This window comes from Ricinus communis, chromosome 1 (genome assembly GCF_019578655.1).
Source record: "Ricinus communis isolate WT05 ecotype wild-type chromosome 1, ASM1957865v1, whole genome shotgun sequence".
Classification (NCBI taxonomy): domain Eukaryota; kingdom Viridiplantae; phylum Streptophyta; class Magnoliopsida; order Malpighiales; family Euphorbiaceae; genus Ricinus; species Ricinus communis.
Genome location: NC_063256.1, coordinates 35,819,560 through 35,845,052, shown reverse-complemented (window position 1 = coordinate 35,845,052; position 25,493 = coordinate 35,819,560). Strand labels below are relative to the sequence as shown.

General features: G+C 28.3%; 2 protein-coding genes across 2 annotated transcripts; one reads left to right on the top strand and one right to left on the bottom strand.

Annotated features, from left to right (window-relative positions):
* Nucleotides 1-6,816: 6,816 nt before the first annotated feature.
* On the top strand, nt 6,817-11,080 carry LOC8284099 (methylsterol monooxygenase 2-2). The gene is made up of 7 exons (XM_002520459.4): nt 6,817-7,120; nt 7,845-7,982; nt 8,359-8,504; nt 8,696-8,815; nt 8,919-9,131; nt 9,216-9,296; nt 10,458-11,080. The coding sequence occupies exons 1-7, from the start codon at nt 7,091-7,093 to the stop codon at nt 10,537-10,539; spliced, it is 810 nt and encodes a 269-aa protein (XP_002520505.1). The 5' UTR covers nt 6,817-7,090; the 3' UTR covers nt 10,540-11,080.
* Nucleotides 11,081-17,840: 6,760 nt separating this feature from the next.
* On the bottom strand, nt 17,841-20,223 carry LOC8284100 (probable protein phosphatase 2C 24). The gene is made up of 4 exons (XM_015720047.3): nt 19,258-20,223; nt 18,845-19,156; nt 18,584-18,689; nt 17,841-18,490 (listed from the first exon to the last, which is right to left on the bottom strand). Exons 1-4 carry the CDS (start codon nt 19,840-19,842, stop codon nt 18,123-18,125), a joined length of 1,371 nt encoding a protein of 456 aa, XP_015575533.3. The 5' UTR covers nt 19,843-20,223; the 3' UTR covers nt 17,841-18,122.
* Nucleotides 20,224-25,493: the final 5,270 nt, after the last annotated feature.

The window sequence follows — 25,493 nt, the reverse complement described above, 5'->3', positions numbered from 1 at the left end:
ACATTATCTATTGGGTGTTAAATTATTAAAAAATATGAAAATTTTCATATAATTATTCTTTTTGGTTTATTGGGATTTTAAGAAGAGATAAAAAAAAAACCTCTATATTTTCAAGTCATTTTGTCAAAGGATTAAACCCATTTGAGACAATTTAACCTTGTTTATGACCCCACTAATCATAGAATTAATACTGTTCATTTACATAAACAAAATTAGTGGAGACACTTTGGACCATTAACAAGCAAGAAAAATAAAAGTCATAGGAATCATACTTTTACCAATAATTCCTTGATTTATGTTCATCAAAGATGCTTGTTAACTAAGCAATAATGCCAATAATTATAAATTGTAGCAACCTTATTTGTTGTCTGTCCTTATATAGAAGAAAGAAAACTGAGTGATATGGAAATCTGAAACAAGGTGTAGCAGTAGAGGTACTGGTAGTAACAATGAGGTGTGCAAACTTATGTGGGTGCATACCAGGATTTAAGCAGAAAGAAAGCAAGAATGAAGAAGAAGGATCGGAGAAATCATCATCATCGTCTCATCGTAAAGCTCATAAAAAGGATAAGAGTAAAGGCGGTGCTACTGCTACTGCTGCCACTGATGATGATCCCATAGAAGGGAGTAGCCATCATCAAGGAACAACCAACACTGCCAGCAGTGAAGCTGCAGCTGTTGTAGCAGTGAGTGCAGCACATATGTCTGCCGTAGAAAGTGGTGGTGGCGGAGGCGGTGATGGCTAATGACGCTGCTGCTGAAAGTTTTTGTTTGTGTCTGTCTTGTTTGCTTGCTAATTTCTACTCTCTTTTTCTTTTTTTGTTCCTGAGAGAAGGGGATCATGTATTGCCTCTTATCTTCTTTTTGGGTTGTTTTTCTTATCGCTGCTGCTGCTGCTTTTCTTTTTCATTGGCTACAGTTCAATACGTAACGTGTGTGAAGTGTGTATTGATGTGCAATCTGTAACTTGATAGCCTTTTTTGCTGAAAAAGATTCATGATCTGTTGAGTACCCTGATCATTTTTCATTTCAATGTTCACATATTCCTTTTCTCTGCTCACTCACTGTTCAGAGATTTTAAGTGTTCAAAAAATGATTCTGCTAGACATTTCTTCCTTGTAATTCACTCTTTAGAACATTGCTACTGATTCACCAGGCACAAAGCAGGATGCCATTTTGGCATCTCTTTCTTATTAAACCTGTAAAAGTTTCTCAACTGCTAATGGTAGATCACAGTTCAAGTTAACAGACAGTGACAAGCAATTAACTTTATACACATGTTGAATTCGCACACCAAATCAAGAAACATAGTATCATTACTTTGAAAAGGAACACACAGTCAGGGGATTGGTTCCCTGTAGGAGCTAAGAAGCTGGTGAGAACTTGGAGGAGGATACACCAGGGATCCTGAAGAAGAAGAAGAAGAACATACATATTCAGGAAGAAGAAGTTGAATGCTTGATGAAGTGAATCGACCCGAATCGCCTGCAAGTCTTACATATGGTGTGGGAGTGCATTCTCCAAATGAGATGCCTGATTGTCCTCCCCTGGTCCTGTATTGAACAATGACATTATAGACAAATGGTATTAGTCCCTCCATTACAGATACAAGGAAAAGAAATAAAAGATCTGCAATTGATGAGAGAGCAATGAATTGAAGGTGGTTTTAATCAGAATGATGAGTTAGTTAGATGGTCCATTTCTTCATTTAAATTATAGATTGTGTGGAGTAGGGTGGAAAAATAGTTCATACCAAAATCGATAAAGCAGGACTGAAAAATATTGTTAACCCGACTTATGAAATAGATTAAAATTTTTAATTTAAAAAAATATATATATAAAGAACCAAATAAAAGAAATCGAAATAAATAAATTCACGGGTATCTTATATACTTTATGTATAAAAGATTTATTTTTGTTTAAGTTTTACTATAAATTTATGATTAGGTGTCAAATATGATATATAAGTAATATAAATAATATTACAATGATAGTGGAGTTGCAGTCGAACCAATCCGAACCGAAAATAAACAACTTTAAGTTTGGTTTGTTTAATTTTGGCATGAGCTTGAGTTCGATTCGAGCTTTAATATAGCTCGAACTTGACTCGTTTGAAAATAATTAGGATCGCGAATAATTCGAGCTCAGTTCGCAACTAGCTCGATCTGATGTTAACTTGAACTTAGTTCAAATTTGATTCATTAAGTGGTTGCATGATGAGAAAAGTTCAAGTTCAAACTCGTTAAGCACAATTCGAGCTCTAATTCGGACTCATTAACTATTTTTCAATAAATAGGTTAATCAATAGTAACATCTAAAAATATAGCAATAAATGATGAAAGTATCAAATTTAGCAAAACAAATAAAAAAAATTCAAATTTGTAACAAAAATAATTAACATCAGTACCTAAAAATATAGTAAAACATGAAAAAAAAAGTATTACTAAAACAATATGGATAATGAAAGTAAAGACCAACGATACATAAAAATTGCAAGAAGAACATACTCAACATATCACAAGTCCGTGCTAACTTAAAAGAGCATATAAATCAGCCCCACAATTTTATCTTTTAGTGACACTCACCTTTTTATGAATAATATTTATAAAATTTAAAATAGACGAAGTGTGATATAATAAAATAGATAAAAAAAAGTTTTATAATAACATATTAACTTTATAAATTACAGTCTTAATTTATTTTAGCTTAGTTTTCAATTTGATTACCATTTATAAATATAAACATAAATTCAATACAAAATTTTAATTAAACTAAGATTTTCTCAAAAAAACTGAATGATCCAATACCGACATTCCACTCTATTAACTCCAAAATTCAAGTTGGACAAATATGAAATATTTAAAAACTCAAAAGTATGAGGTTGAAAATAAATTGCTTTGTATTAAGATTAAGATATATATAAAAAGTTTCACAATAGAGGTAATACCACTATATTCATTTAGACACAATATTTAAATTTTTTTCTTTTACATTAGTGCTTAGTTAGTCATCACCTATTATATACTAATTAAGGTTTGAATAATAAATAATTTTTATTAAATTATTATAATTAGATGATATAGTTGGAATATTTTTACCATCGTAAAAATGTAAATTAAATATAAAATGCACAATAATTTACAAATAAAATAAAAAATTATAATAATGAATCAACTTTATTTTATTTAACTTAAAAAATATTTATTTTAATAATTTAGTATAGAATATATTTATATATTATTTATTATTTTTGTTGCAGTTATTACTGTTACTACATTTAAATATTTTAGTTATATTACTATTATTATTTTGGATTCGAATTCGAGTCTATAGACGAGTTTGCATGTTGAGCTATAAACAACATGTTCACGAATTTTATAAACGAACCAGATTGCGAATCTGTTTGCAAACTTTATAAATGGACCGAGTTCAAGTTCGAGCTGACGAGCCTGTTCGCAAGCCAATAAATGAGCAGGTTCGCGATCTAACGAATCAAATTATATCAAGCTCGAGTTCGGCTCGATAAAATTATCGAGCTCGAAATTAAACTCGAGCTCGGCTCGTTTATATTAACGAACGACTTAGAACAAGCTTTTTATCGATAAACAACCCTAAATGATAGTAATAATATATAATTTATATACTATGATAATAATTAAAATGAACAAAATTACAAAACCAACACACTAATAATAAAATCCAATTAAACGATGTACAAAGTGCATATAAATGGTAGATTGATTTCAATAAGTTAATTAACTAGACCATGCCTACTCTTGTATGGAAGGTAAATTAAAGCTAATAAATGGTAGATTTATTTCAATAAGGTAATTTGAACAAACTTTTTATTGATTCGAGTTTGAATAGTTCGCGAGACATTTGGTTCATTTACAACCCTAAAAGATATCAGTAATATATAATTTTATATATGATGATAATAATTATAATCAACATTAAAATAAGTAAATTACAAAACATACTAATAATAATATCCAATTAAAGGATGTACCAATGGTAATAAGTTAATTAACTAGAGTGTGCCTACTTTTGTATGAAAAGTAACTTAAAGCTATTTTAAAACTGGAAATTACAAATATATAATAGTATGCATGTTCAGATATTTAAATTTTAAGTATTTAATCATTTTAATATCTTAACTCTCAGTTTAATTCAATAAACACTAAAATTTTATTTTTATAACTTATTAAAAGTATTTTTAATTTTTGACACCTAATTAAAACACCTATGCATAATATACATAGATATACTGAATGAAATTATATGTTACAAAATATTAAAATATTATAAAAAATAAAAATTGAAGTGTTTATTTAATTAAATTAAAAATTAAAATGTTAAAATAACTAAATAGTTAAAATTTAAGTGTCTAAATATATAATTTTTTTTCTTAAATTTATTTTAATAAATTAATTAATTAGACCGTGCATACTCTTATATGGAAGGTAAATGAAAGCTATTTTAAAACCGGAAAATTATAGACACCCAATTTAAACGTTTCACCAAATGTTAAATGAATCTTAATGTTGTTTTGATGCATTATTTATAAATAAATAAAAAACAGAATGGTGGGTTGATATTTCATTTTCTTGCCCATCTGAGCATATGTCCCTTGTTCATTTGGTAGGAAAGGATAAAGAAAAAAGAAAACAATGAAAACGTTGTTTTGGTGGGCAAAAGGAAGAGTTAGAGACATTGATTAACATTACAAGATTCAGACAAATGGGTACCTTATTATTACAGTGAGCTCCAATGGCTAGGGTTAGATCTTTTTGTCGGAATATTGTTTTGCTATGGAAAATATTTAAGTAATCAAGATTTGATGCTATGAAATTGATGCTTGGTTTTGGGTTTAGTTGAAGCATTTTCACCTGTGTGCAAATGGGCTCATAGGTTTAATTGTGCTAATGGGCTCACAGGATTCGTAAGTCAGTTATACAAGAGATTTATTAAAAGGAAAATTACAAAATATTTTTGATGCTTTTATATGTAAAGGTTTGTGGTTTTTATTGTGACAATAAAATATTTTATAATTTTATTTTTTTTATATTTTAGTATTTTACAATTTAATGTTGTTATCATTTTATAATAAAATATTAATATTTAATAATAAAATTATTTTATAAGTAATTTATCATTAAATCAACTATTAAAATATTCTGAGAAATATTATAATTTCATTTTAAAAATTATTTTTTATTTTATTTTTAATAAAATTAATACATATTTATATATATGTTAAATTTTATTTAATATGAGCTCATTGTAGTTAATTGTATGTTGAATTGTTTAATAAATAATTTTATTTTTGAAAATGGATATTATATTACTATTAAATTATAGAATAATTAAAATATTAATTTATAAAGTGGTAAAAGTGTAAGTAAATTAAATTATAAGATACTTTAAGTGGAAAAATGTGAAACTACAAAGTACTGTTTATCCTATAATAAGTCTTCTCACAACATAAAATTTTGCTGAATCTATGTGCTATAAAATGGAAACGTTGATATTGAATAATATTGTACTTGTGGTTTAAATACTTGCATGTTGATAGATAATAGAAAATCTCAGAAGAATTTCTAAGAGATCACTAAATTGGTAATTAAATTTTATATTTTGTGAAAAGAATATTAAATTTTTTATGAGGTTAATCATTGGACCAGGGGCCTTCATCCACATTTACGACCACTTTAACAGATTTTATGAGGTTGTCTCCATTGGGTGAGTTTTAGGGATTATCATGGGTCAATAGAGGTGTTTTATCTTGTTGATTCTAGGAGTTAGTGGAGGTATGTGCAGCTTTGTTAGAGGATTATTGGGTAAGGGTGGTTTATGGGTTTGGTTGAGACTACCTATTTTAGGTGTCTTGTCTTTGTATCATTTTCACATCAAGAGAAAACTAGTTGCAAATAAAGTTAATTTTGCTAGACGAGGAATCCATTGGATGAATATTATCCTAAATCTAAAGGGATTTTCCATGCTCACCACACTAAATAATGTGACCAAAGATAAAAGGTAATACAACGTATGCTATAAAGGATTTGGAGGGCTAGGATATAATGTTTAAAGGGTATAACTACATTTGCCCCTCTATTGCAATGTCCTTTAATATTTATAAGTAAGGTATGTGATGATTAGTTGTCCTTAAGTGCTATAGAAAATGGTTTTAAAGATAATAGAGATTATAGATCTCGTGTTTATAAGAGTCTTGAATCGCAACTTAACAAATGATGAATTATCTATCGATGCTTGTAGGAAGTCAAATTTGGCTATCTTCGTTGAGGCGACTTTTGGATTATTGTCGATCCAATCATTTAGGCGAGTTCTAAACTCACGTGGGAAGTATTTTTTTTAAAAGAGCTCCATTGATTCTAAATATTAATTATAAGAAAAGTAATTATATTTAAAAAATTTAGTAGAAAGAATATTATTTGATCGAAAAAAAAAAGAAATATATGATTAAAAAATGTATATGAAAGGTAAACTTATCGTTTTATATAAAATTAGCCATAAAACTCAATATCAATGCCACATCAACATATCTTAAATTAAAATTAGCAAAAATTCCATCACTTTTTTAAAAAAGAACTTATTTTGGCAACTTTAAAAGCATGTATTAAAAAAACAAGGATTGAAAGACTTTTTTTATGGTGAAATTATGAATGGGGATTTACTAATTATCAAATATTTTTAATAAGTTATTTCAAATTATTATCATATAGATTGCGGATAAATGAATAGTCTTTTTAATATTTGAATCAAATTTTTCAAAATAAAAACCTAATGTTATTTAAATAAAACAAAAATTCTATAAGAAAAAAAAGATTATGATTCGTGTGAGTAAAAAAGAAAAAGAAAGAAAAAGAAAAAAGAAAAAAAAAAAGAAAAAAGAAGAAGAAAGAAGAGGGGGAGATTCCCCTCGTGCTGACAGTCTGTCTCATTCATCTCGTGGTTCTGCTTGTGCTACTTCATAAAAAAACACACCTCACACTCTCACTATCATCAAACTCTTAACTCTGTCTTCTCCGTCTTCTTCCATTCATTCTTTCATTCATTCACTCACTCATTCATGGCTTCCCTCATCGAATCTGGCTGGCTGGTAAAACACCTTTTCTCCTCTCTTTTCTCTTTTCTCTTTTCTCTTTTCTCTTTTCTTTACCCCCTCTCTCTATCACTTTCTTTTTATGATTAACCCTTAAAGATGCGATGCATTTTTCTTTTTCTTTGCTTCTTCTGGATCTAGCTATCTACCAATATTGCTCTACTTTCGTTCTGTATTCTTAGGATTCGAGGCTTTTACTGCATGTAATTAGTAGAATGTGTGGTAGATCTTTTTCTTTCTTTCTTTCTTTTCCTTTTTGTTGTTCACTGTTATGAAAGTGTATCAAATCATTGTTATTTTATCATTGCTTCTTGTTTAAAGATTTGGGTCATTGTCACTACAGCTTACTCATTATGAGATCTCTATTAATTTTATTACTGAAAAGTGACTAATTATGAAAGTTGGGTACAGATATTCGTATGTATTTCGTGCCTTCTTTCTCCCATTTATTAATTTATGCCTCTTGTGCGATTTGATTTCTCAAAACAATTCTTTTACAAGTCAACATGACAGAGTGTTATAACTTCCCTTATAGAGCTGTGAAAGGTTACAAATGATTGACCAATTGAAATTATTAATTTGAATTTTTGGTCTTGATCAATGTTGATAAGTTGTCAATCCCATTTGTTTCTCAAACAATTCTATTGCAACGCTTTATTATTATTATTGTTCCCAATTATAGCTGAAACTTTTAAGGTTTTAATAGTTTTGTTTTATGCAGTATCTGATTACACATTTCAGCGATTTTCAATTGGCATGCCTAGGAAGCTTTTTTCTTCATGAAAGTGTCTTCTTTTTATCTGGGCTTCCTTTCATATATTTTGAAAGGGCAGGGTGGCTGAGCAAGTACAAGATTCAGGTTTGTTTTTGCCAAGTTTCTGTTATTGCTATAGTAATCCTGCTAGTTTCATAATTTCTCAGTAAATTAGGATTACAAAAAGAAAATTTAAAGTTCAATTTAGTTTAGTAGCTTGCTGCCAAGATTGAAGCGTAAAGTGTTTATGTCAAATGTCCATTTTATGCATAGAGTCATAAACATGCCTGATGCTTTAGTGGGACTGGGGCCATCTATACTTGCTTCTAGGCATAGCTTTATAGGCATTAAAAGCACTTATGCATTTTCTGGAAGTCATTATTGATGGTTTAAATGTGTAATGAAATTTGCTGCTTCATTTTTCATGTGTATTTTTTTTGGTATCCTTCTGTTGTCACTACTAGATGCTTGTTCTATGCAGACCAAAAATAACAGTCCTGCAGCTCAGGAGAAATGTATTACTCGCCTACTTTTGTACCATTTTGGTGTCAATCTGCCAGTCATGATATTCTCCTATCCTGTCTTCAAATACATGGGCATGCGAAGTAGTCTTCCATTGCCGTCCTGGTATTTTCAGGTTCTTTATATACTAAATCTTTTTTTGTTCTTTTTCTCTTCAGTTGCACATTTAAAGTATCTGGCGGTACTCGCAAAGTTGCACTAAATACATGCTACTCTTTCAGATAACTATGTATTTTTACCTTCTTCAGCAATCACCATTGCTTGTGTATCATAGATTCTTGTTTTAATTTTTGTAGGAAAGTAGTTCTAACGCAGATAATATTCTACTTTATCCTGGAAGATTTTGTGTTCTACTGGGGACATCGGATTTTGCATACAAAGTGGCTGTACAAGCATGTGCACAGTGTCCATCATGAGTAAGTTAAATATTTATGGTTCTATCTAGTCTTAAAAATTTGAGCAATAGTATCTATGACTTGCTGTTTGATGCACTTACTGGTTTCTGTATAACATGTGCAGATATGCTACTCCATTTGGTCTGACATCTGAATATGCTCATCCTGCTGAAATACTATTTCTTGGTTTTGCTACTATCATTGGTCCTGCCATCACTGGTCCCCATCTGATTACTTTGTGGTTATGGATGGTGCTAAGGGTCCTGGAGACAGTTGAAGCACACTGTGGTTACCACTTCCCATGGAGCCTTTCCAATTTTATGCCTTTGTATGGGGGGTAAGTGTTTCTCTTCCTTCTTTGCTTTTTTCTTTCTTGCTGGTATGTATGTCTCTAAAGCAAGCAAGGTGTTTTATTTCCCAGTGCCGATTTTCATGACTATCACCACCGCTTGCTGTATACTAAATCTGGCAACTACTCGTCTACTTTTATCTATATGGACTGGTGAGTTCTTTTTTTATTTGTGCTCTCTTTTTCTTTTGTGTGGTTAGAATGTAAACTTTGCTGTTTATATTTTAAGTTGTATGTACCTAGATTACAACTCTAACTTATTGGATTTTATGGTTAAAGAGATCGAATCAGGCTAGAGAGCAGTCTGCTCCTTGTCTAACCATCATTTGGTTGAGCTGGATTTTGTTTTGCAGTCAGATTCTCCTAGTTCAGTTCTGTTCTTGCCTCAGCCATCTTGTAAAATTCCCTGCAGTTTCCATCGCATAACCAAAATCAGTTTGAACTTCAGAAGGCCAGCTCAATCCTAGGAATAATCAGTTCAAAAGCCTTTTCAATCAGTTCTCACATGTTATTTTTCAATTAGCACTAATTATGTAGAAGGATTTTCTTCATTTTTTATCAATGGTTGGTCACTAGAGAAGACCAATGGCAGTACTTGAAACTAGTGATTGCTTAATATAGATGTTGATGCAGTTGAAAGTGCAATACTTCGAGGAGTGGACTCCTCCTTGCAAGTCATTTGTTAAAGGCTCAATTTAGGTCCTTATGTCCTCTTATTGAGATTATCTCTACGTTTAATTTAATGATTCTGAGACCCATCTAATTTAGGTGATTTTTATTCTTTAGTTGAGTATCATTCAACTAATGCAAATAAAAAAAAAAAAGAAGGAAAGAGAAAAAGAGAAGACGGTTTTGCATGAGTTGTGGGCCTATCAGCTTATGAATGATATACATGCTTTTGGTAAGGTCCTGGTCTATTCACTTGATCTTAAAGTGTTTTAGGCCTGTCAGAGAAAATGTCCCAGACAACTTCTTAAAATCCTAATGTTACACAAAATTTCTCATGCTATTTTATGAGTGTTGATTTACAGGTGTCTAATGCCTTGATCTTCATGGTTCAGCTTACTGTTTGAGCTTGAAGATGGCATGAAGACAGAGTTTGCGATGAACACAGCATGCTTATAATTCGTTGATTCTAATTTCAGTGTTCCTTGTCATCTTAACATGATTGAGAAGTATAATTGACTCTGATTGTTCATAGCTGCCATGTTCTGGTTGTCATTAAAAGGAAAATTTTATATCTTTTCTCAAATACTGATGCATGGAAAATGATTCATTCTGTTGACCATGATCGATCTATCTCTGTTTTATCAGGATATTCGGCACTGATGTAGGTTACAGAAAATTGAAGGCTTTGAAGAGTTCTGGAGTTGAAAATGGCAACAAGCAAATGTAATGTTAGAGAAGATTCTTTTTGATTAGCTCTACAGCAGAAAATGGGTTCCTGATATAACGTCACCTCTGGAAAGTTCTCTCTCCCGCCTTTTTCTTGTGTGCAACCACCCTATTTTGTTTAGTTGATGTTCCTGTTACAGCTTGTGGTAGTGTGGATCAGTGGGAAGCTTCTCTGGAAATCTGTGTCCTCATGTTCTTCCCTACATGAATGAAATTGCTGTCCCTTTTAAAGCTTTTCTATTCGCAAAATATGCAACATATCCTTTATCCACTTACTATGCTGGAGACTAGTTAATCAGACTGTTCCGCAAATGCCCTTTCTTTTTTTTTTTTCTTAATAATTTGAGTTCTAAAGTGGACCCAGCTAATTGAGTTGACTTGATATCAGTGGAATGTTAATATACTTTTTGGGAGTTAGTCTGTAGACATGCGGATGTTCTTTTATCAGTATTTTCTTGTCTCTGTAACCAGGGAGTTACTGTCATATTTTGTATAAACATCATTCTGATAAACAAAGGTATCATGGATTTGAAACTTGCCCAGCTATTTTTGTTTTCTGCCAAGATGATATTAAGGTTTTATACCTTGAGCTCTTCCGTTACAGGCAGATGCTCTATCACTGAAATATTGCATAATAGTTATGCATACTAGTTATAATAGAAATATACTGCTTGGAAATTTGAGAAAGTGACCTTGGAATGTTATTCCAGGGGAAATTGACTGTTGTGCTGCACCTTCCTGTAAAGTCACATTTGCATATGTAAGGCATCTTCTCTTTAATCTTCCTGAGAAGAAAAGTTGTCTATGCCAGAAAAGTTGACAGCAGGAGTTCTCTACATTCTTTTTGAGCAAATGAAATGTAGTGGTCCCTTTACCTTTGCTACACATGGTACAGAAAGGAATTGTAGGAATTGACCACTCTCCATAACAACTGTATTTCAGATTTTTCATGTTCTGTAATGATCATAATAATTTCTTTTGGTCGGATTATTTTGTTGTGATAAATGTTAAAAATGAAAGACAATAATTTCAGAGACCAAGCAATCATATTTGTAATAATATGAAAAAGCTAAAGTTTCTGAAAAGAAAAATGTAAGAATTGAAGTAAATTAAATGTAATTGCTGAGAAGTTAAATTTGTATATTTATTAAGGTTTAGCATATGCCCTTAAGAACATCATCCAAACATTAGTTTACAAAGTTTACAAGATAGTTTAACAAAGCTTGTAGGAGAAAAGAACTCTCTTCCTCATTTCTTTTGCATCTCAATACAAAATCTTATTCTTTTGTATTTTTCCATCTCCCTCTTTCCCTTGAGCCAAAGATGGTGGGGCTAAATTACCCTCACCATCCATGAATTTTAGCTTTAGAATCATTAAAACTCCTAAACTTTTTTAGTTTATGACACTAAAGCCTCTAAATTCCGATTTTAGTAACACTAAACTTCCTGCTATCAACTTCCACCGTCGGAATGTTGATATGACAATTCATTTATTAATTTAAAAAAAAAAAAATATGACAATTCATTTATTAATTTTTTTAAAAAATAGAATTCATATCATTAAGTTAGATACTTCAATAATACATGTTTTGCTTATTCTCTTTTTATTTTCTCTTTTCTCTCTCTTTATTTTAATTTTTTCAGACTTTTTTCCAGAACCAAACACTTAGAAAATTAAGCTACCTTATTTTGATAATACAAACAAAAATTTTAACTCAAGTTAATAATGAAAACATAATTTTATCATTTTTGACAACCTATTGAAATTCCATTATATAATGCTAAATTAAATTCTTCTAAGAAAAACACAAGATTACATAAGTGGCTATATTAACACCAAGAGATGGCAATAGCAACAACAGCCTCAAATGTTAATCTTAAAGTTTTTTCTTTTAAGCAAAATTGAGAGACGTGTGTGGGTGCGGTTTGTGATGGCGAGACTAGGTTTGTGATAGCATCGAGACAAGTAACGACTAACTATGCTGGTGCAATATCCGGTGGTAAGATTAGTTGTTGTCAATATTATGATCGGAAATTAAAGAAAATGAAAGAGAGAGAAAAAATAATCAAATTTTTAAGATTATTGGATTTTGGTTAAAATGATTTATTTGAACTTTCTTTATTTTTAGAGTTGATTTTTTAGGAAAGAGAGAGAAGTGGAGTGAGAAGAGGAAGATGAAAGAGAATAAATGGATAAAAGAAATCACCCTTATTTATAATAGGGTTTTATACTAAAAACAAATCTGAATAAAGCAGCAAATATATTGATTATAATAATAAAACATTCCCTTATTATAGGGTGATATTGATATGACTTTATTTCAAAAAAATATTTTAAAAATCAAAATATAATAATAAAGTGACCCTTTATGATAATAGTGTCTAATTTGGATTTTCTTAGCACTTAATATTGTGTAATTTATGGACCTTTATGATTAAAAAAAAAGTTCCAAACTAATTGTTTGAACTTTTTTTTGGATGAAAATGAAAATAAACAATAATCATGGTTTTCAGATACCCAACTGAATTGCCAAATATTCTAACTAGAGAGGTACAAAATATATAATTAGGGGGCAGTGTTGTAGCATCTTTCTTTTGAACTTCAAATCCTTCATGGCCCCATTTCAAGATCTTTTGGTTGGACAATATGTCCCTCACTTCTTTTAAATTATGGACCAACTTTTCTTTTCCTTTTCTTTTTCTCTTTTTTCCTTCCCAAAACTATTAAAATATATGAGTTTATTCAATAGTACATATGATATAAAATATATTTCTTCTTTTATTTGACTCACTCATTTCATTTTTTATTTAAAGATTTAATCGTATGATAGTCTTACTTGCAAGAAAAAAATCCGACTTGATAGCTGGTTTTTAAATAATTATAATATTTAATATGAAATCTGAAAAATTCTTAAATAAACTCAGTCTAATACATCATTCATATTCATAGATCAAACTAATTGTATAGTTACATGTGACATTTCTTATTAGATATTATTGGCTGATTTTATTCATTTTCTAGCTGAAGCACCATTTGAGAGAATCTATAAAGTTTTCAATAATTAAGAACAGTACTTTAAACCATTTTGATTATGAAATTCACATGTCACTTAATTTAGGGATTTTTTCTTTTCTTCTTAATGCAAATACTCTCTTTCAAAAAAAAATCATAAAAACTTTATATTTCTTTCTCTTCTTCTTCTAATACTTTCCAAACATTAAAAAATTAATATTTTATTATTATTATTTGGATTGCCATTAGTAATAATAGTGGTGGGCACCTTTACTTATTTTTCTTTCATTTTTTTTCTGTTGTTAATATTTATTTCTTTATTTCACAATTTTAAGTGGGAATTTATAATTTTTTCCTTCATATAAGTTATGTTAATTCCTATCAAATGTGTTAGGACTTTTTCAATTCTTTTTGAAGTATTAGAAAAACTGTTGATTATATTTGAATCATTCAAAGATTCAAAGACTAAAGAGCCAATTTTTTAAACAAAGTAATCTTTAATTGAGTGCTGTATCAGCAAAATTAAGGAACATTAGGGACCTTCTTCTTCTTCTTCTTTCTTTTTCCTTCAGATAAATTCTTGCTTTTAGTACTTTTTGGATGTAATTGTTATATATTTTTCTCTTCAAGATGTCTATGAAAGCTTTATTAATGGAAGTTTCTCATTTTCCTCTGAAAGAAGAAAAAGAGTGTAAAGTAAAATTCAAAATCCTAAGTGACCCAAATAAAAGTAACTAAATACAACCCATCTAAAGAACCAATCTTGATTTCTTGTCGAACCATATACAGAAGAATTATCCTAATGATTATTGAGTTTTAATACTAAGTTCATTATGGACCATTAACTTAATAAATTACAATTTGATCACTAAATTTTAATCTTATTACCATACTTGAGAAATTTTCATATGGTTCCCATGAGAATTTTTGAAAAATCTATTGAATGCATAGACCAACAATTATAAAATCTTAATTGTTTTCCCTTTTTCCATAAATATTAGACTCTAATAAACACCATATTAGACATTAGATTTTTCTCTGTGTTCATTGAATTCAAGTAAAAGGACCCCAATTACCAAAATAAATTTCACATCAAGAAATCATTAGTACTATTTTAAATTAAATTATAATTTCTGACTTATTTATGATATTTGTCCCAAATTATACCACTACTAGCATATATTAAAAACTGGCCAAGACTATTAAGGTTTAAAAAAAATGTCTAATTGATAACTAAGATTATTTTTCTTTATTTTAAAGAAATTTTTCTATCCTAGAACAATCTGCACACACCAAACATTATACCAACACATGTATGTGTTTTATACTTTAGTATTGAGTGATTAAAACATATTTTATCATTTAAAATTAATAAATATATGTCAATCATCTATCGGTTTGATGTATAGATAATAACATACATCAAATCTATACACCAAGTCTAGATAAAAAATTTACAAAATTAAAATATGTAAAACAATATATTAACCAATTCTTAGTAAATGTACTTTTCCACACATAATAAATTGTAAGATATATTCGAAAGATAAATTTAATTATTCTATTATGTGATAAATGAAGATTAATTATGATATACAAAGAATTATACAAGAAGGCTGAATAAATATTTACCTTTCATGTAAATTGATTAAAAGAATTTCTTTATAATATATGTTTTACTTAAGAGTATATACATATAAATTTTTAACATCTAAATTTTTTTGATATGCGTGTTTAATTTTGATACATAAAATTTTTATTTAGCATTTTATACTTATTTTTTACATATAAAATTCAAGCTTATATATAATTTTATAGTTTTTTATTAATTTATTGATTAATAAGTTATATCTCTAATTAAACACTGACTCTAATTTTAAGAAATAACATATTAATTATACTTTATTATTTTATTAATTAATAAATAATTTTTTAATCAGATAATGATACTAATTCTATTCTAGAAAATAGCATATTAATTATATTTTAGTATTATACTAATTAATAAATTATTTTTCTAATTAGATAATAATTCTAAGTCTAGAAAATAACGTCTTGAATATTATATTCAATAATAAATTAATTTTTTAATTATGTAATAATTCTTTAGTTCTAAAAAATAGTAATATCAATTATATTGATAGTATTAATATATAAAATACTAAAAGTAATTAATAAATAATTTCATAATAATTTTATATTATTATATACTAATAAAATTTTAAAAAAATAAAAAGAATATTTAATAACAGTTAGTATGTTATATTTTCAATATATTATAAATTAATATTAAATATTAAAAATTTTATTAAATTATATCTATAAATTTAATTTTATAATTGAAATAACAATAATGGTCGTGCAACATTTAGGCAAACGATTAGTATAATATTAAATTTTAAATTTTATCTTTTTTTTTTAAAAATAATGATAAAAATAAGAAAATAAAAGAGTTCTCTTAGAAGACATGTGTCACTTAGTTTAAGAGATATTCGCGTCAAAGCTAACAAAATGCTTTGTGTGGTCATAGCTTAAGTGTCCATCAATTTGTAGAGATTCTTTCCCCTAATAAATATTACTTTTCACTCATTCTTTTTTCTTTTTCTTTTTCTTTTGTGTGTGTTTAGTTTTGTAGTCCTGCAATTATATATATAGGCAGAATTTTTGGCCTAATCTAATAATCAAATTTATTCTTTTATTTAAATCAACCATTATTATTATTATTATTATTATTATTATTATTATTATTATTATGTTCTTCGTAAGAAAAAATATTTGACTACAAAATCATAACAAAATAAATATTCATCGTTAAAATATTTTAATTTATAAATATTTATCTATTTTTTATTTCAATCAACCATCATTATTATGTTGTTCGTATTTAATAATATCAGTTTAGAATTTAATTATTTCTAACTTTATTTTACTGCGACTCAACAATCAAATAACAAAGTTCCTCAAGACCTGGAAAAGGGATGGATGGAAGAACTTCCGGCCGCGATAACATGAGGAGATTTTATCTTTCCGCTCGTGCCTAGAGTAGGAATGAGCGGGTAGGCCTATTTCTCATCTTAAAGGCTGATTGAATGGATTTCTGATTTTGTTTTATTGCGACTCAACAATCAATAATAAAGTTAAAAGGTGTTCCAAGATCTACAAAATTCTAATTTAGTGATCAAAACAGAAACCAAAACATGGAAGACTTCTGAATAAAATTTTAATGCAATGGTCAACATATAAAGTAATAGAAGCTTGGTTTTATTTGAATTTTCAGGGGCTTGACCACCGAAGCGAAGGAGGACGATAGATTGTTAGGGAATATTGGGATAACGTTTTAGCACACACCTTGGACTATCTTAGCATCACTATTCAATTACTCCTGTGCTGATGCAAATGTGAATGAAGCTTAAGGAAGCACCAGCGTGCGAGCAAGGCTGGCATGGCAGCAAAGCAAGCAAAAGATATGCTGCTATTAATTTGGAGTTAGCAAAAGGGTTCTTGTTTTTCTTGTTCTCTTAATGGGTCCGACGTCAAGCAGCATATTAGCAGGAAATTCAAACTTTAACCCACATTCTGCAAGACATTTTTGCGCCAGATCACTGCTTCGATGGTAAATAAGGCACTGCTGATTGATTTCCCAAAAATTATAGAGCAGCTGATTCTCTACCCAGAAATCTTTTCTTTTCTTTTCTTTTCTTTTCTTTTCCAAGAAAACAAACAAACAAGAAAGTTCCTGCCCCCGAGTTTGTGGATATCGTCTCCCAAAGGTTTGGCGATGGGCATTATAAAGAGAAAAAGAAAAACCATCGAGTGAACCCTCCACCCAATTTCTCACCATGGAAGATTATGAAATGCAAAATTACACTTCTTCTGATTTAAAAGGAACAATTTAAAGAGAGCTATGGCCAAGGAAGATCGCTAAGTTTAGTTCGTATGCTATATATCAAAATCAAATCTAAAAATTAATTTATATATCAAATTTATATACCAAGCTATTTTTAATTTTAAAATATTAAAAGATAATAGATGCTACATCAAATCAAATAGAGAAAATGATAATATTAGGCAAAAATATGATCTATGTAGCAGTAGGCAAAAAATAATGATGTACGCAGCATTACTCTTAGGTGGATATGTCCACCGGACTTATAGCGTCCCATTTTTCTCTTTGTACTTGTCACCGGAGTAATAGCGCCCCTGATCTTCAATGCTTAGATTGTTGGGATTACAAATCAAAACAAATATTTACACACAGCATGAGCAGGAAGAAGAAACTCCCCACCAAATTGACCCAAGAAATAAAGATTTGATATAACAATCAAAAGGAGGAGAACGAGGAAGTTTTACCAAAGCAAAAATAGAAAAAGAATGCTATTTTGGAAGCCCAATTTTTCATTTTCTTCCCACTATTTTCATTCCTCATTACCACTTAAGTAAACAACCCAAAAAAAGAACACCTATTCATTTGCTTCTTTCATTGAAAACCCTAAACCCAGCACGGGAAAACCCAAAAGAAAAAAGAAAAAACCCAACAAAAAAAACTAAAATTAAAGGTGATAAGACCATGGTTACGTGTCTTTCCTAAGATCAACCACAACCACACTCACGTTGTCAGTACTACGCCTAGCCAAAGCCAATTTCGTCAGCAACATCGAAGCATCCGAGCACGCTTTGTCCGACATCTCTCCACACCCACTAGTGGCAGCGCCACCAGAGCGGCCCATCGCCAGCCCATCGTTCTCCGGCGAAAAGCATTGCTGCTGCTGCACTAGTCTTTTCCCTCTCAGACACATGCGAGCCACCCCACACGCCGTGTCATTTGACACCACATCCCATAACCCATCACTTGCTAATATCAAACAATCATCCTCTGGTGTTCTTTCTGTTATTGTTACCTCTGGCTCGCAGCTCACGTACGGTTTTAGATAGTTATCGCCTGTTTTTGTTGATCACGTCAGTAAAAATGGCACTTAAAAGGAAAAAAAATTAAATTAAAGCTTTCTTTTTCTGTAATGGAAGTAATACAGACCTATGGCTCTTGACATGGCAAGAACTCCGAGAACTCTTGGACCATCCCAGTAAATAACCCGGCCGCCGGCTGCTTGGATCCGGTTCAACTCGTCTGGCCGGTCCGGCTGTCGACAAAAACCGACTCGAGAAATTAACAATGCAAGATAAAGAAAACACATTGTGCCTATTTAAAATGCCCAAGAAAACCAAAGATCATTACTTTAACAAAACAGACATGCAAAAAAGGGGAAAGAATTTATTTATTTTTTTATTTTTTTACCTTGTGATCGTTGGAGAGAGGCACGGGCTTGCCGTTCCGACTCAAAACAGCTCTTGAATCACCGCAATTGGCGACAATAATCTTGTCAGGCGTGACAATAGCAACGACGGCCGTTGATCCGACAGCATCACATTCGGGTGTTTGCATCTCACATCTACAATTAGCAACACCAACCACCCCTTCAGTCCACTCTATCACTTCCTCATCCATTTTGCAGAAGCTTCTCTCCATGACGCTTTTCCACTCCTCTGTTCCTGCCGCCACCTCTTCTCTTACCAGCTCATGTAGTCTTTCTCTACATCTCGCTGCAACCTGCACCAAACCCGAAATGGCTCAAAATGCCATTTAATTTTTTTTATAGGACGAATTCGAGAAAGGAGAAATAAATTTCTAACTTGTCTATAATTACATACATGGGAGCAACCATGGCCATCATAGACGCCAAAGTAGTGCAATTGGGTGTCGAATTCTTCATCCTTTTGGAAGAAAAAAGGATAAGTTGCTACTGCGTCTTCCATGTCTCGTCTTCTTCCACAAACCGAAGCAACGCCGTATTTCGGGTACAAATCTGCATCTATAACATCAGCAGCAGGAGGAGGTGCTAAAATCAGATTCAAAGCTTTACTAGGAATTAAGATTTCTTTAGTCTCTGATTTTCCATTTTCAACTTTTACAACAATTCTTTCCTCTTGATCATCATCTTTGATACCCCAGCACTCTTCACCGTCTTCTCCGCCTCCTCCTCCAGGCAATGAGGCTGTTGCAACTTTAATCTTGCGGCGTTTATTACTATTGCTATTACTATTATCGTTATCAACATTATTATTACTATTACTACCATTGTCATTAACGACTTCATCTTTCTCCGGAGCTACTTCAGTAACAAGTTTAAACCGTCTGATCTCCATCCTCCTCCGCCTTGCTGCTCTTGAACTCCCTTCACACGGTTTCGAAGCTGCCTCGCTATCACTTACTACTCCACTGCATATCTCAGCCATTAACGAAACACAAGAGCTTAATTTAATCTCACACACAGGAATCCAGATTTTTCAATAACCATACATGTACTTTGCTATTAATGATTCTTGATACCACCTGTTTGTTAGTCCCACACTACACCACCCATTCAAATCAGGACTCCTTATGTACTTTCTTTAAAATCTTTCTTCTTTCCTCCCTCTTTTCAGTACTTTCTTGCTTTCCAGAATTAAGAATCATGAAACCGAAAGATAAAAAGAATTCAAGAAAAATTTCAAAGAAAGAGAGAAGAGAGGAAAATGTCTGCTTCTCTCTGTAACAAAAACTTAAATTCCTCTTCTTCTTTTGATCTTTTTGGTGGTTTTGAGTATGGTAGCCACGGGCAAGCTGCCCGTCACCGTCTCGGGCAGGTAAGAGTACTATTTTGTGGTGTGACGTGGTACTCTCTTTTTCTTTCTCGTAATCAATCAATTAATCTCCACCGTTAGATGTTTACCCTTCAATGTCAGTATCATAACACGTGTACCTCCTCATTTAGGTAATATACTACGTGGCCCAATAGTAATTCTGCACGGCAACACCAACTGCATAATTTCCTCAGACATGTGGTCTTTCTAATACAGCAAAAACCGCTTTATATTCAAATTCTTCCGACTAAATAAATTTTAGGTTAATTATAAATTAGATTTTATATTTTTAATAATTTTATTTAATTATTTCAAATTTTATATTAATTGGTTATTTTATAAATTATCTTTAATATTTTTTACAACCATTTCAAAAATTTATAATAGAAAGATGATATAAAATTCAATAGTATTTATTAAAAGTAGAAAATTATAAATCAATAAAAATAATATATTTAAATATAATAATATAATTATTAAAATTTTATGTATATATTTATTTTTTACATTTAATATCTAAATATAGTAAATTTGTAGTAATTAGCTAATGTTTATATTTATAATCAGAATTAATTTGCTATTATCTTTTTATTATAAAATTAAAAAGAATTTAATCAAAAAGTATTTCTAAAAATAAGTTAAAAATATGAATTATATTATAAATTTTAAAATCTAAAATTTGATTAGTATTTAAAATTTAAATTTACTCTAATATCGAAATTATATTATTATAAAAAAATTAGTCTTGATCTAATAATTTTTTAATTGTAATAGTATAAAATTTATCTATTTATTTTATTAAATATACTAAGTATTATTAAATAATATAATATATAAAATAATTTAAAAATTAGTATTCACACTTATCTAGTATTGAAAATGAACAATTTTAGTATTAAAAATTAAAACTATAATAATAATTTATGAAAATTAATCATCATGTCAAAAAGATTTATATATATTTTTTATTTTATTTCAAATTTTTAATATGGTAAAATATTTGTTGCTTAATATAAATGTAACTTTTTTATTATTGTATTGAGGTAAATATTTTTGAAGTAAAACAAGAGATTATAATTATTATAATACAGTTTTTTATTTAGAGTTAATATTTTTTAAATTAAATTAAATTATTTTCATAGATAATATTTATTATATAAAATTTCTAATATATTATTTTGGAAAAATTTATTGTTATTTTTCAAATTAAAATTTATAATTAGTATAATAATATTTAATTTTAACATAATTAATATATAACTTAGATATCTAATTCGAACACTATAATAGCAATATGTATTTTTGATGACATGTTAAATATTTATTATATCTTTAATTTTATTTAGAGTGAAAGAGCACTTTAATTATCTATATTATATTAAAATTAATATAAATTAAAAAAAAATTATAAATTTTCTTTTCATAATTTTTAAAATATATGTATTTTAAATTAAAAAGTAACAAAAATTATCAAAGAAATTGATGAAATTATATATTTAAATATCGCAATTATCTTATACTACTATAGTACAAAATTACATAATCATGTGTTTCAAAAAATTATAGTTATAAAATATTATAATTCAATAAAATTTAAGTATTAAATTTTTTTAACTTAATATTAAATTACTTGAAGTAATTGAAAAAAATACATTAATATGTTATAATTATATAAATAAAATTAATGAGATAAAATTATAATATTTTTTTTAAAAATATAAATAAATAAATATAATTATATAATATTATTTTAAAATAATATTTTATAAAATATATAATTTATAACTAGCTTAACTTAAAATTTATATTTTTTATATTGAAGGACCTTTTCATTATTATATATTCGATACCAAATAAAATTTATAATTTTAAGCAAGTTATGATTTAATAAAAGTTTAGATATTAAATTTTTTTATATTTATATTTTATTTTTTAAAATTATAAATGTTTATAATATTATTATAAAAATAATATTCAAAATTAAATTTTAAATTTATAATTTGATTATAATTAATTTTTTATTTATAACTGATTTAATACAATATAAAACTATTCTATATAAAGCATCTCTATAAAAAGTTTTCTGTATAGTGATAAAATCTAATAGCAAGTAAAAAAGATAAAATAAAATGAAATCTAGAGTTAAGCTACGTGTCACGATCAGGAATACGAGAGTGAGAGAGAAAGAGAAGTTTTTGAAAAATAAAGAGAAAATCCTAACTTTATTCTTTGAGGGTCTTGTGGCCCAATCAAATTATATTACGTATCTGATGATGACGTTGATATGTGGGGTCACTGAGTGGGCCCAAATCGTTGACGCATACAGAATATCTAAGCAGAGGCTTTCTTCTCTTCCACGTGTCTATGTCCCCACTTCGAGTTGTGGACCCATTTGTCTAGGCTGACACGTTTCAAGCTGAGGACTTCATTAGTATTATGTTATCTTCTGTGTTTTTTTTCTTTGTTCTTTTTTCTCTTGAAGAATATAGATAGGAATAGGAAATATCACTGTAAAAGAAAATTCTGATTGAAAAGGAATTTATGGAAGAATATAAAATAGTTTTATTAATACATACGAATTTTATTTTTATTATTTTCCTTTTAACATTGTGCATAAAAAATATAAATAATTAAATCAAATAGTTGATTTTTCAGTGAATTTAGAATATTAGAAATCAAACTATAAAATACCTGAATCATTGAACAAAAAAGTATAATTGTATGTTTAATAGAAGAAACTAATCTATATAATCCTATAATTTAAGATTTAGATTAATTAGTTTAATTATTTATATAAATAATAAAATAAATAATTTAATTCGTTATATATCACTATTCATGAAAATTAACTTGTGACAAAAGTTTTTATAAAAACCACTAAGTATTTCAATTATATAATTTAAAGATGTTAAATTTTCTATATAAATTTAAATGACGCAATAACTAATTGTTCAAAATTAATAATTTTATATTTATATAAATTAAGACTGAGTATGAGTGCAATTAACTCTAAGAAATTAGTATTATATTAAATTTTAATTTTTTAAAATAAAATTTAAAATCAGACTAAATATATATGATATCGATCCACATAAAACTAAATTTTTAATAAAATATGAATTAATTTTAAAAAAATTAAATTGCATACCTTTTCTCAATATTTATATCTTTGAAAATTATGATATTGTTTAAAAGAAAATCTTTGAAAAATCATGCACATAAATTTGTTTACATGTCTTAATCATTTTAAGCTTCTATAAAGTCATGAATGCGTAAAAACAATAGGAAAATGAATCAAAAGAGCACCCCAAAAAGAAAAGTAATAATGAAATTATAGTGATGGCCCCCATTAATTCTGGTAGGAAGAAGAGGATGGGGAAAAAACATAATCACTGAAGTAGATTCTAAGCACACGTGTAAGGTAACGAATGGGCAACGTGTATACCAGACAGAAAGGACAGTACGGTGAGTGGGGCAACGTAGACGCAAAAGCACCCATTGATACGATTCCACGTGTAGAACCCGGCTGGCAAGCAGTTGTACTCTATCCGGTGCGTGAAGTTGACAGCCGGCAAAATCTTCCCGCCACGTGACAAACAAGTGCAAAAGAAAACTGAACCATTGATACTACTTTTCTTCTCTTCTCTTTCAACTAGATATTTGTTGGGTTTGGTTAGATTTAAGTAATGTTTTTCTTTTTATTTTGTTTTCTAGAAAATGAGGCGCTTTTTTTCTTTTCTATATTCATAAATACTCAAATTTATGCTTCATTTTAGTTTAATTATAAAATCCTATTTTTTTTATCTATTTTAATTATTTAATTTCAATATTTTTTATTTAATTGTACTTATAATCCATTAAAATAATGATAATTACTTTTTATTTTTAAATCGATTTTGATTTAGTTCTGTTTTCTTTAGAAGATTATTTGTTTGAGTTAAGTTTTAGGTTTCTATTTATAAAACTTTCAGTTTGTTTTTAAATCCAACCTTTTTCTCTCTTTTTTTCTTAATTTTTTAAAACTTTATTTTTTTATTTACTACTGACCACTTTTATAATTGGTGTTTTTTTTTTTTATTATTATTACTAAATTTTGATAAATAAATATTAATATATCTCTTAAGAGTTTAAGAGTATTTATTATGATGGTGTTAATTCTTTTTTAATGTAAGTATTTTATGGTCTCTATTATTAGAATGTTGATTTCTTTTATAGAAATAATAAAAGATAAAAAAATTATTAAACTATTAGGCTAGTTAAAAAATCTATGAAATTAATATTATTGGGGCTTAATATATTGAGTGAATCATTATTTTTATATAATTTTTATTATTCCGTCAATATAATTGATAGTAACTAAAAATAAATTTATTTATATATATTTTTTGATATTTAATATCTATATTATTTCTTATTATCAATATATCTTATTAATTTTAATTAGAAATTCATACTTCTTTTAGAAATATAAATTTTTCTTTAGCAAACAATTAATTTTTAATTTTTTAATTATTATTAGTCTGTCATTTAGATTTTTTTATCAATTAAAAATCAATGATCAATGATTAGTTATTTTGTATAAAAGAATCTTTTATTTATTTCAAATTTTAGTTCATTTTTATCTTAAATTAATAATAAATAATAATAATGACCTAATATTTAATTTTAATTTTTTATCTCGAAATTTTAGACTTCTATCGAAAACATCTATTTTTAATGTAATATTATTTTATTTTATTTAAATTCCTTTAATACTTAAAAATATATATAATGTGTTTAAAGTTCAACAAAATTATTATAAATAGTTGATATTTAAAATATTTAATGCGGGCATTTTCAATATAAGAATTCATAATATCAATTATAAAAAATTAATTTTTCAGTTAACAAATAAATTAAAGATGGACTTTTTTAAAATGAAAAAATAAATATATCTTTTTATCTTAGTTTTTGGTTCTAAGATAATTTGTTAAACCAAAGCTGAATTGAACCTTATTCAGCCCTAATTTTTCAATTTGTCTTTTGAAACAGGGGCTGGATATTCAACAAACACCAGCAGAACAAATGTTGTCATAAAATGTGCCGGAAAATAATATATATATATATAAGAAAAGAAAAAGAAAGTTGAAAACAGACGACTAAACCGGGCCCCTGTTTCCCCAAACCATTAGTAGTCTTGGCGAGGCAGTCTTCCTTTTTATCGGAAATGAAAACTGAAAGGCAAATGGGGTTTAGGGAGGGGACACGAAGAGGAAGACAATACG